General features: G+C 42.6%; 1 protein-coding gene across 2 annotated transcripts in view; it reads right to left on the reverse strand.

Annotated features, from left to right (window-relative positions):
* Positions 1-10,768, reverse strand: part of ITGA4 (integrin subunit alpha 4) — a 59,822-nt gene extending 49,054 nt beyond the window's left edge. The window contains exons 1-2 of one of the 2 annotated variants that reach the window (XR_006102538.1): positions 10,312-10,768; positions 8,904-9,025 (exon numbers count right to left, since the gene is read on the reverse strand). Coding sequence is in view for 1 of the 2 variants with exons in the window: in XM_042455344.1 (XP_042311278.1) it covers positions 8,904-9,025; positions 10,312-10,532 (343 nt within the window). In the remaining variant the exon portion in view is untranslated. The remainder of the gene's footprint in view (positions 1-8,903; positions 9,026-10,311) is intronic. The other variant, XM_042455344.1, reaches the window with a different exon arrangement.
* Positions 10,769-11,674: the final 906 nt, after the last annotated feature.

Genomic DNA, 11,674 nt, shown 5'->3' on the forward strand with positions numbered 1-11,674 from the left:
TGGCCCAAAGCAATGCTGCTTTGCTGCAAAGTCTGTCATACAGAAGAAGAAACTTTGGTGTAAGGGAGCACTAAAGAGATACATCTAACACTGACAAAGATGGAAGGTCAGATGAATAGCTGTTCCCTTCTCAAAACTCTTGGCTTCTCAGTAAACCTTGTGTAAATTTAATTTTAGGACCTCAGAAATAGTTTCCTGAAACAAAAAACAACAACAAAAACTAAACCACAGTACAGTGCACCCTTGCTTTATGCGGGGGATCCGTCCTGGACTCCCCCGCATAAAGCAAATACCGCCTATGCTCAAGCCCCATTTAAATGAATGGGGTTCATGCATGCGGCAGTGCGGTGGCGTGCACACACCCCATTAGTCCCTATGGGATGCACTGCCCCTTCTCCCTATGCAGCTTTCAGCGTATGCTGAAAGCTGCGTAAAGTGCATCCACATTTGACGCAGGCACACTGTACTATAAGGCCACAATTAACAAAACAAAACTTTTCCCCCAAGGTTTATATAGACCTGCCAGAAACTAGGAACTTAGGGGCTGAACAGATCACCCCAAAAGGGCCACCTGCAACCACCCATTTTTACCCTGGATGATGGCCTCACCAATCAAACAGCACGGCCTCCGCGAGGAGTAAAAACAACCAAGTGGGTTCTTTCTGGGATGTGCCCAGGGCGCCATTGGCGCCTTTGCATGCACCAATGGCATACATGCAGCACAGCACCGCCTGGACACTGCGTCATGTATACGTCATCATGGCAGTCCTCGTATGGACAGGGACAAGCCATGATGGTGCCCAGACAGCACGGTAGGGCTTGGGAGCGTGCGGACGCTCCACTCTCCTGAGCCCTAAAATCGGCAAGGCACCAGTCTGTACCAGGCCTTAGATATTCAGAAAAGTGACAGTTTCTGACTGCACAGAACACACTGAAATCCTCTATGTAACCTATGTGGTTATGATTAGTTGTGCCACAAATACTGTATTTTACAGAATTTATTTTGTGACTCTTGGCTTTTTTTCTCACTTTGGGTTTATACTAATACAATCATAAACATTCCAAGGTATCCAGTTCTTTCAGGTGAATCAACAGATTTTTTTTTTAATTTGAATAAAATATACCTCTAATTAAATTGATTTTAATTTACAGCTACTTGTAAACTCAATAAACATACTTTATAGCATAATCCCACACATGGATGGATTCAGAGGTAAACCCAACTGTGTTTAGAGCAGCTTCTTCCCAGATAAGAACTGTCATAAAGCCTGCCAGCCTCCCAACATGCCTGTCTGTATGAAGAAACTAATAATTTCTAGGTGTGAGCTCATTATCTTGTTGAGTACCTTATAAGTCACCACCTTTCATATACATGTATGACCATTCGAAAAAAGCCAGGAGACCGTATCTAATCAGGGTTGTACCTAATGTGTATCAATAGTCTTGCTTTGTTTTGTAAAGATTGTTTGGACCTAAAAATCAAGGTGTAAGCATATAAATTTTCAGCTTATGTTCAAATATGATAGAAGCTGAAAGATCAAATTTCTGGTCATTCAGTGGAACTTTCTCCTCTCTCATTTTCTCTCCAAATCTGCCCCAAAGGTCCCCCAACCCTCCAGAGCCGAACTGGAGTCAATGTGTGTGCGCGTGGGTGAGGATCTGTTCTGCTGATGCATGCTGCTCCGTTGGTGGATGGGCACCATGAGAGACAACATGCTTTCTTAAAAAGAAGAACTTTTGTATCGAATGTTATGACGTCCCATATAAGTTTACCCACAGAACTACTGCTGTGCTACATTTTTAACTTAGCTCCACGTAACACATTTAGAAATCTAGTTTGCACGCACACACGCACACGCACACGCACACACACACACACATTTCTCCAGGCCTTCTCAAGCCCCTAACATGAGCAAGCATATGGGAGGAGTTTTTTGTGAGGAAATAACCCCTGCACAGGTGTACATCTTGAATGGAGTGGGGGCTCTGTTGCAATTCCCAGTTGTCCTCTTTATTCCAAAAATAATTTTTTTTCAATTCTCATCACATTCCATTCACAACTACTTCCATATATGTGTCTGTATACAGGCTGCTGTATAACTAGCTATCTATCAAATGGCTGCAGTTATAAATATTGTAATTGTATACCACTTTGTGACAGAGCATGAACTATGTACATTTTAAAACCACAAGGGACTCTCCAATCTTGCAACTGGAGAGCCACTACTTTTCACTCCCTAGGCTTAAACTATGCTGAAGTGTCAACTGACTTCTAAAAGGAGGGGGGAACGAGGCCTGCTCAAAGCCCTATTCTGAGTAAGCACTCTGTAGAAAGGGGGCTTTAGTGCTGCAATTTTCCTCTCCCTTGACTGTAGCGGCATGCATCCAGAAAGATTTCTGTTACAATTCCCAGTTGTCTTCTAAATTCCAGAAATAAATTTTCACATTCCTTTCACAATCTACTTCCCTTCAAACACATTTCCTTCTTTCTTACACATGCTTTCTTCATGAGCCATGAAGCAACAAATGCTTCTGGGAAGTCCACCACAGACAGCCTGATGATGGTAGTGGCCCCCAAAATGCTGTTGGCATATGTAGAGGAACACTGGTTATTATGACTGTGACATGTCAACATCTTATCCACACACTCACTTAGGGGTAAATGCTACAAAGCTCAGCAAGGCTGCTTTGTGATCTGCTGTAAGTAATAATAATAATATTTATTTGATCTGCTGTAAGTAATAATAATAATATTTATTTATTACCTGCCTTTCCCCATGGATTGAGGCAAGAAACAACAGATTAGAATCACAGAATCATGGAGTTGGAAGAGACTACAAGGGCCATCCAGTCCACCCTCCTGCTATGCAGGAATACACAGTCAAAGCACTCCCAAGAGATGGCTATCCAGCCTCTGTTTAAAAACCTCCAAAGAAGACTCCACCACTCTCCAAGGCAGCATATGCCACTGTTCAAAGCTCATATGGTCAGGAAGCTCTTCTTAATGTTTAGGGCAAATGTCTTTTTCTTCAGTTTAAACCCATTGCTCCATGTCCTAGTCTCTGGAGCAGAGGAAAACAAGCTTGCTCCATCCTCAATATGACACCCCTTCAAATACAGAGCTATCATATCACCACTTAACCTTCTCTTCTCCAGGACAACTCCCTAAGTCTCTCCTCATAAGGCATGGTTTCCAGACCTTTCACCATTTTTGCCACCCTCCCCTGGACACACCCCAGCCTGTCCACATTCTTCTTGAACCATGGTGGCCAGAACTGGATACAATATTTCAGGTGAGGTCTGACCAAAGCAGAGTGGCATGATTATTTATTGCTGCAATCATTTGCCCCACCTCTGTCAGATCTAACAGACTCAATGCAAATCTGTTAACTCACACAATCCTCCAGATGTGGTTGGCCTGCAACCTCCTAGCAGCCTTAGCTTACACAGCCAATGGTAACAAATGCTGGAAACTGCAGACTAATGTCTAGGGCCTACTCCTATCCAAGAAACTGTAATCAAACCCTGCTTTCCATGTTCTTGCTTCCCTGCCTCTCAAAAGGTTCTAGCTGTCTTCCCAAGGACATTCCAGTGATGAACAGTCTCTTTATGTAATTCAATACTCATTATCAGTAAAACTTCATAAACAGGAAACTGAAGAGTAAAAACCCGTAAGCAATAAAAAATTATCTTTCTGTGCTGATTAATTTTGAGACAACTCTTCTGGAGCCAAGACCTTAATATGCCCCTTGCTGACAAACCAATTTGCCAGCACATTTAGATGGATTTATCCAAAATTGAAATTCATTTTTAAAGTCACATTTTCACTTTTAGATGGACATATATGCGATGTTAGATATAAGACTTTTCCTTTTAAAAAAAGGACTTATTAAGTAAACCATTGCTCTGCTGTACTTGGTATTCGGTGCTACAAACCTTAAATAGGTCCCCGCACATCTGGTTCAGCTTGGCATCATCATTAGCTGCTCAGAGGGATCTCTATTTGTTTACAGGTTAAAGAAACCTTGGGAGGCTTATCTATCTGATACCTTAGTGGCTCAAATAGAACTGTTTCCATCTAAATGGAAACAGATGGGGAAAATGATTCTTACAGAAGTATTGTGAAATGCTGTGATACTATATAAAAAACTTTTCTGGGATTGTGAATGATTTTTAGCATAGTTTTTCCACAGAAATGGAGCATACAAATAAACAAGACATGATGATGACAGTGGTGGGGGTGATGATACACACCCCTTATTTTGTTGGGAAACCATGGTAAAATCAGGAAATGGATATTGCCAATTTTTGCAACAGCCTATAAAACAAGGACAGGCAATTTGAGGCTCATGGCCACCTCTACATGAATATGAATTCCACCAATAAATACCAGCTGCTTTAGATTATATTTCAGAGGAAGGAACTAGCAAAACCACTGCTCTGTGTATTCCTTCCCAAGAAAATCCTATTAAATTCATGGGCTCATGAAAGGTCAACAGGTAACTTGAAGGCATATACACACAAGTCAGTACACTGCTGCAGGCACAGAAAAAAACCTAAGAAATGGCTTGGGAAAAGGTGATAGTAAAGATAGTACAGGAATATCTAGTTAATCTTAAACGAATATAAACCTCCAGGACCAAATGAACTATATCCAAGGGTATTAAAAGAACCGGTAAATGTAATATCAGAGCCATTGGCAATAATCTTTGAGAACTCTTGGAGAACAGGAGAAGTCCCAGCAGACTGGCGGAGGGCAAACGTTGTCCCCATCTTCAAAAAGGGAGAAAAAGAGGATCCCAACAATTATCGTCCAGTTAGTCTGACATCTATACCAGGAAAGATTCTAGAGCAGATAATTAAACAGAGAGTCTGTGAACATCTAGAAGGCAATTCCATAATCACAAAAAGTCAACATGAGTTTCAGAGAAAGAAGTCATGCCAAAAAAACCTGATCTATTTTTTTGATAAAATTACCAGCTTGGTAGATGAAGGGAATGCTGTGGATATAGTATATCTTGATTTCAATAAGGTTTTTGACAGGGTTCCCCATAACATTCTTGCAAACAAGCTAGTGAAATGTGTGCTAGACAACATAAGTGTTACATGGATTTGTAATTAGTTGACTGGCCAAACCCAAAGGGTACTCAGCAACGGCACCTTTTCATCCTGGAGAGAAGTGACTAGTGGGGTCCCACAGGGCTCTGTCTCAGGCCCAGTGCTGTTCAAAATCTTTATCAATGACTTGGATGACAGAACTGGGGGTATACTTATCAAATTTGCAGATGACACCAAATTGGGAGGAGTAGTTAATACCCCTGAGGACAGGATTAAAATTCAGAATGACCTTAATAGATTAGAAAGCTGGGCCAAAGCTAACAAAATTAATCTCAAAAGGGAGAAATGTAAGGTACTGCACTTAGGATGGAAAAATGAAATACACAGATATAGGATGGGGGAAACCTGGCTGCACGAGACTACATGTGAAAGGGATCTGTGAGTCCAAGTAGACCACAAACTGAACATGAGTCAACAGTGCAATGCGGCAGCTAACAAGGCCAATGCGATTTTAAGTTGCATAAATAGAAGTATAGTGTCCAGATCAAGAGAATAGTGCCAGTCTATTTTGCTTTGGTGAGGCCCCACCTAGACTATTGTGTCCAGTTCTGGGCACCACAATTTAAATAGGATATTGAGAAACTGGAGCACCCAAAGGAGGGCGACTAAAATAGTGAAGAGCCTGGAAATCATGCCCTATGAGGAACAACTTAGGGAGCTGGGGATGTTTAGCCTGGAGAAGAGAAGGTTAAGGGGTGATATGATAGCCTTGTTTAAATATTTGAAGGGATGTCATATTGAGGAGGGAGCTAGCTTGTTTTCTGCTGCTCCAGAGACTAGGACCCAGAGCAATGGATGCAAGCTCCAGGAAAAGAGATTCCACCTCAACATTAGGAGAAACTTCCTGACAGTAAGGGCTGTTCAACAGTGGAACACACTCCCTCAGAGTGTAGTGGAGTCTCCTTCCTTGGAGGTCTTCAAACGGAGGCTGGATGGCCATCTGTCGGGGATGCTTTGATTTAGATTTCCTGTATGGCAGGGGGTTGGACTGGATGGCCCTTGTGGTCTCTTCCAACTCTATGATTCTATGATGAGAAAGGGCTAGCTTGATACAGCAGTCCTAACAAATGATCTGAGTCAGCATCCCGCATTATTGCTTGGTATGACAGGTTGGGCTACCTACTTACAAAAACATGATATGGTAATCATATTTGCACATGGGAGCTGCATGCATGGAAACACAATACCAGAATCAATTCTGAGAAAGAGTATTAGCAGAGAGGCAGTTTAGATAGTCAAGTGCAATATATTAAGAAACAAGCAATACACATGCATGTAAAGGTTCTCAGTACTCTTCCATGCATTTTTTTTCCTGCCATGCCTTTTTCTGTTCAAGGCCTGGCATCTTTGCTTGTATGAATGCACCAAAGAGGCACATTCACAAAGAACGGTATCTTACTCCAAAAGACGAATATGGTTTCAGAGGGCAGCTCTTTGAAGAGGGCACCCACACACTGCAGGTATCTGCAGCTGCTCCTTTGTACTCCACTTCAACAAATGGTCTCTCATGGGAATGCTTCACACAACAATGAAGGTCATATCATTGCTCCACATATCTTTGTACTGTTTACAATGACTGATAGAGCCCATGGTTTCAACAGTCTTTTCAAGTCCTAACTTGAGATGGTGGAGAGTGCATCTTGGGCCTTCTGCAAGATTACTCCTATCACTGGCCAGGAAAGGAAGTGCAATGAAGTGCTGGAGGACCAACCTGTGTGCACCAGATGGGTTGTCCAGCATCTGCTAAACTAGCCTGCTGCCTCCTCATGCTGTGGAAGGCAACCTCCTACCTTTATCAGTGCCAAATAACAGTTTATTATGTACATGTAATGAGGAAAGCCATCTTGTCTTTCATCTCGGGTTGCTAAATGTATTCGGCTTCCCTCAGTCTTCTGCATGGAAAGTATGTCCTCTCCCACAGCTATGGCTTTGCACCTCCTGCCATTTATATTACCATTTGATAAATTGCAGTTTAGTATACAATAGGAAAAATATTGCATCTAGGAAATCTGAGTTCTTTCTTTTGTATTGGTTCCTTAATTAATACATATTAGCACTTGATTCTGAATTTAGGAGAGAATGGGACATGCTTGTGTGAACCAGCTGATGAAAATCCTTATATAGAGAAGAGCTGATCTTTCATCTAGTGTTCTTCCTAAGCTTCAGCACAGAAACATTCAATAGAACTCTGTTTTCAGTAAAAAGGCTGCAGGGAATATAACAGTGCAATCATTTTTTCTTGAATAGGCTGCATTTTGTCTAATATCACACTTTACAGTGGCAGACATGCAATGCTGACAGTATTCCTCTGCCAATATATCCACGGGACCATCCATTTGCAGCAACTGTGACTGAAGAACTGGAATTCATTTAGGCAAGAAGAATGCTAGCTGACTAAAAATGCTCTCTACATATATTTTTTAAACTATATCAGAGGTGGCCTCTCCTTCTCCTAACCAACAGTATATTTCAACAGGCTTTAGCCCCAAAACTGTCAAACTCTTTATTACCTTAAAAGGGTTATCTGAAGTTCCCACATGCTTATGAAATAAGTGCTCCATGGACGCTTCTGAGGGAAAGGCGGGAAATGAGACACTGAGACGTTTGGGGTTTTTTGAAATATAATTTTTAATCACTAGAGCTAACTCAGTTGCAAGCAACCATATAATCTAAAAATGGCTAGTGTATTTTGAATATTTTCACACTTCATATTCTAAACAAGTCAAGAATACACACCAAAAGGCCACAATCCGCGTGGTATAGTAGTTTTGAGTGTTGGGAGATTATGGAAGGGGGGGAGAGCCAGGAGAGCCGTGAAGATCCAGGAATGCTCCAGCAACAAACCATCCATGAGGAAGTCCCAGGAATGGTTTAGTTGCAGGAGCATTCCTGGATCTTCATGGGAGAAGTCTTGGATGAGTGCAACATGTCTGGAAATCTTTAGCATGATTGCATGATTATGTCAGGAATATGCCTTTTACTCCCGGCTTTCCCCCCATCTGATAATTTCCTTGGACTATGGCCCTGGAGACCAGGGTTCAATTCTTTGCTCAGCCATGAAAACCTAATGGGGGACCATGCGTGAGTCATACACTCTCAGCACCGGAAAACCCCATAATAGGTTTGCCATATATCAGAAATGAAGGCACACAATAACAACAACCATTGACTAATTCAGACTTACATGTAAGTGAAAATGTTCAGGTTGTATTTCCTGATCTTAAAAGCTTTTAATTGACATGTGCTGCTCTGCATTTTAAGGAAAATGAAGCTCAAATTACAAACTTTGTCTAAATTTTTAAAAAGGAACAGATAAGTAAACAAGGACATTTTAAATAAGACACACTGTATATTTACCAAGAAAGCAATATTTCTTAGACTGGATAAATCCTTTAAGATTAAAATTGCTGTACACCGCTGTGATCTTTGGAACAGCGGTATAGAAATAAAATTTTATTATATTATTATTATTAAACAGCATTCTGTGGACTTTGCTGCTAGCAATCACCTCACAGCCTACTAGTAAACATCCTAACTGTTTTCAAGAGAGACAGAAAAACCTCAAGCTCACACAAATGTGAACTAAGCCTTGTTCCTCCATCATTTCACCCCTTTGGAGGTGTTAAGAGAATGTGGGGACAGGGAAGAAAACCACAGGAAAATGATACAGAAGGAGCTTGTAGGAATATGTGGCTAACACTTTATTCAATGAATTTGTCTGAGAGATTAATCATGTTTCGCTAGCAAGAAGACAAGGCCAGCAAGTCCCAGTACCACTCACTCACCCACTTGGAGTGGTTCGCAATTTCTCTCTGGATTCTTCCCAATTTGGCATCTGAAAATTGCACCTGGATTAACCACTGAAGTGTTTGTAGACCAGTTGGCTTTAGGGGCTCCCACAACAAGCCTGAAGATGAAAAACAAGGATGAAAAGGCAGCAAGAGATCAACTTTCCTGGTATGTGTTTTATCTACAATCTTCTTGGGAACTAGAAATTTTCTAGGCCAGTGCTTCCCTGGCTATCTGATACTGGGAATTATCATTTCCCTATCTGCCAGGAACTGGTACCATGTTTGTACCCATAGGCTACCCCTTGGCTGTTTCTTTCTTGCCTGGAAACTTGTCAGGGACCACTAGCCAATGGCTCAGGTAGTGGGACCAGGACTCCAGGGACCATTACTTTGTGTAGGACAGCATGTTTACTAAAACTCAACATTTTACACATTTGGTCAAGTTTTTCAGATGGGGAAAAAAGCTGGGAGTAAAAGACATACTCCTGGCATAATTGTGTGATAACACTGAAGATTTTCAGACAACGTTGTGCTCGTCCAGGACTTATCCAGTGAAGATCCAGGAATGCTCCAGGAACAAACCATTTGTGAGACTTCCCCATGAATGGTTTGTTGCTGCAGCATTCCTGGATCTTCACAGGATAAGTCCTGGAAGAGTGTGATGTGTCTGAAAATCTTCAGTTCGATCACGCAATTATGTCAGGAGAATCCCTTTTACTCCTGGCTTCCCCCCATCTGAAAATCTCCAATGTTGCCAAGTTCTGTGCAGCAGCGCTTAAAATTTGTTGGATGATGATCATTGTCACAAGCCTGACCTAATGAACAGTATATTGGTCTGTAAACAGATATCAAGGTGCTCCACATAGTATTTTTTAATGTTTTAAATATTTTCCCCTATCTATTTACATTTTAAACACACACACTCATATATATATATATATATAATTTATGGAATTTATCTCCTGCCCTTCTCCCAAAATGGGATACAAGGCGGCTATATAGCAAGACAGAGCCAGTGTGGTGTACTGATTTTTGCTTCCCAACAGTAAAAAGGTGTCATTTTTCTCCACTTTCCGTTTGCTTTATTTTTGCGTTATTGCTGTTTGGTGCAAACTTGTCTGAAAATTAAAAACCTCCCGCATTTGTGGGTTTTTCCCCCTACTTTTAAAATCCCGTTTCTGAGCAGGATTTGTCTAGTGTGACTCCAGAGACCAGGGTTTGAATCCTAGCTTGGCCCTGGAAGCCCACTGGGTGACCCTGGTCAAGTCACACTCTCTCAGCTTCAGAAGATGGCAATGGCAAACTCCCTCTACTGAAACCTGCCAAGACAATCCCATGATAGGCTTGCCATAAATTGGAAACTACAAGAGGAGGAGGAGGAAAGCCCTTCCTTCCCACTCACCAGGAGCTGCTGCCAGAGCTGTGGAGGAGCACCGAGTAGCCGAAGAGGGTCCCATTGAGCCCCTGGAAGAGCTGAGGGCTCTGCGTGTCCAAGTTGTAACTCTGGACGGCCGCCGTCCAGCAACAGCCGAGAGCCAGCAGCAGCAGCCGGGGAAGCCCCGCCGCTGGAGGGAAGGGGGCCCACGCTGCCTGCTTCGCCCGCTTCCAAGGAGCCCTCATCATCACTTGGTCGCCAAGGAAACAACAAAATAAGAATAACAATAATAATAATAATAAAATATTTTTCCTTGTAATGCTGTTTTCTGTCTTTAATGCTGAGGTAGACTAAAGTGGGGGTTTCCTCCCCTCCCTGAAGCTGCGCGAGTGAAAGGGAGGCAAAAGAAGACGAGCCAAGTTCTTCTGCGCGCAAAAAGTTCAGTCAGTTCAGAGAGAGAGAGGCACTGCCCTAGTCTTGGGTGGCAGCTCTGGGTGTTGCTGCTGCTGCTGCTGTTGTGGGGCTGGGGCCAATGGGGCCGGTTGGGGGGCTGTATCTGGGGCTGGGTTTCCTGAGGAAGGCGGTCGGGGGCGCCACTGGGCCGCTCCCCCAACTTGGCTCCTGGCCAGAGCGCGCGCAAAAATGGCCAACTAGGCGCCCTTGGAGTGGCTTCTCCTTCTGCTGCTGCTGCTGCTGTTTCCAATTAGGAGTTGGATGCAGGCGCCTAGCCAAGAGGGAGGAGGAGGCTGTGGGGGGTAGTTTGGGGCCAAGGGGGCCAGCTGTGTCCTCCCCTCCAAGGAGGACAAGGCGCCCCAGAATGGAGGGCCTTCCAAACAAAATGGAGGACCTGACCAAACCCTCCCTCAGAACACCCACAGAAATACACACCCCAGACTTCTTCCAAGACAGTTAGGTCAAAAGGCATGCCCAATAATGAATATTGGTCTGTACTACTGGTGCTCCACATTGTGTTTTTTAATGTTTTAAATATTTTTCTCGTATCTACTTGCACTTAAAACACACACAGACACATAATTTATGCAAAAGGAGGGCCTCTGGTTATGCTTAAAAGTGCTCAACGTCAAAAGTCATGTCCAATAATAATAATAATAATAATATAAAAATTATTTATATCCCACCTTTCCCCATGGATCAAGGTGGGTTACAATACATTTAAATAAAATGCAAGTGTGCAAAATATACAGAATACAAATTATACAACAAAACCAGCCCTATGTAATCTCCTAACCCTCCCCCATCGACAAAAACAATAGCAGTAAAAATACAGATTGAACATAGTTAAAACTGGAGGACAGAAGTGAGGTGTCTTAGGGCAGACAAGAACCATCAATATTAGTATAATGGGAGGTCAGTCTCTGTCTGGGAGGGC

Source organism: Sceloporus undulatus, chromosome 1 (assembly GCF_019175285.1).
Source record: "Sceloporus undulatus isolate JIND9_A2432 ecotype Alabama chromosome 1, SceUnd_v1.1, whole genome shotgun sequence".
NCBI lineage: Eukaryota > Metazoa > Chordata > Lepidosauria > Squamata > Phrynosomatidae > Sceloporus > Sceloporus undulatus.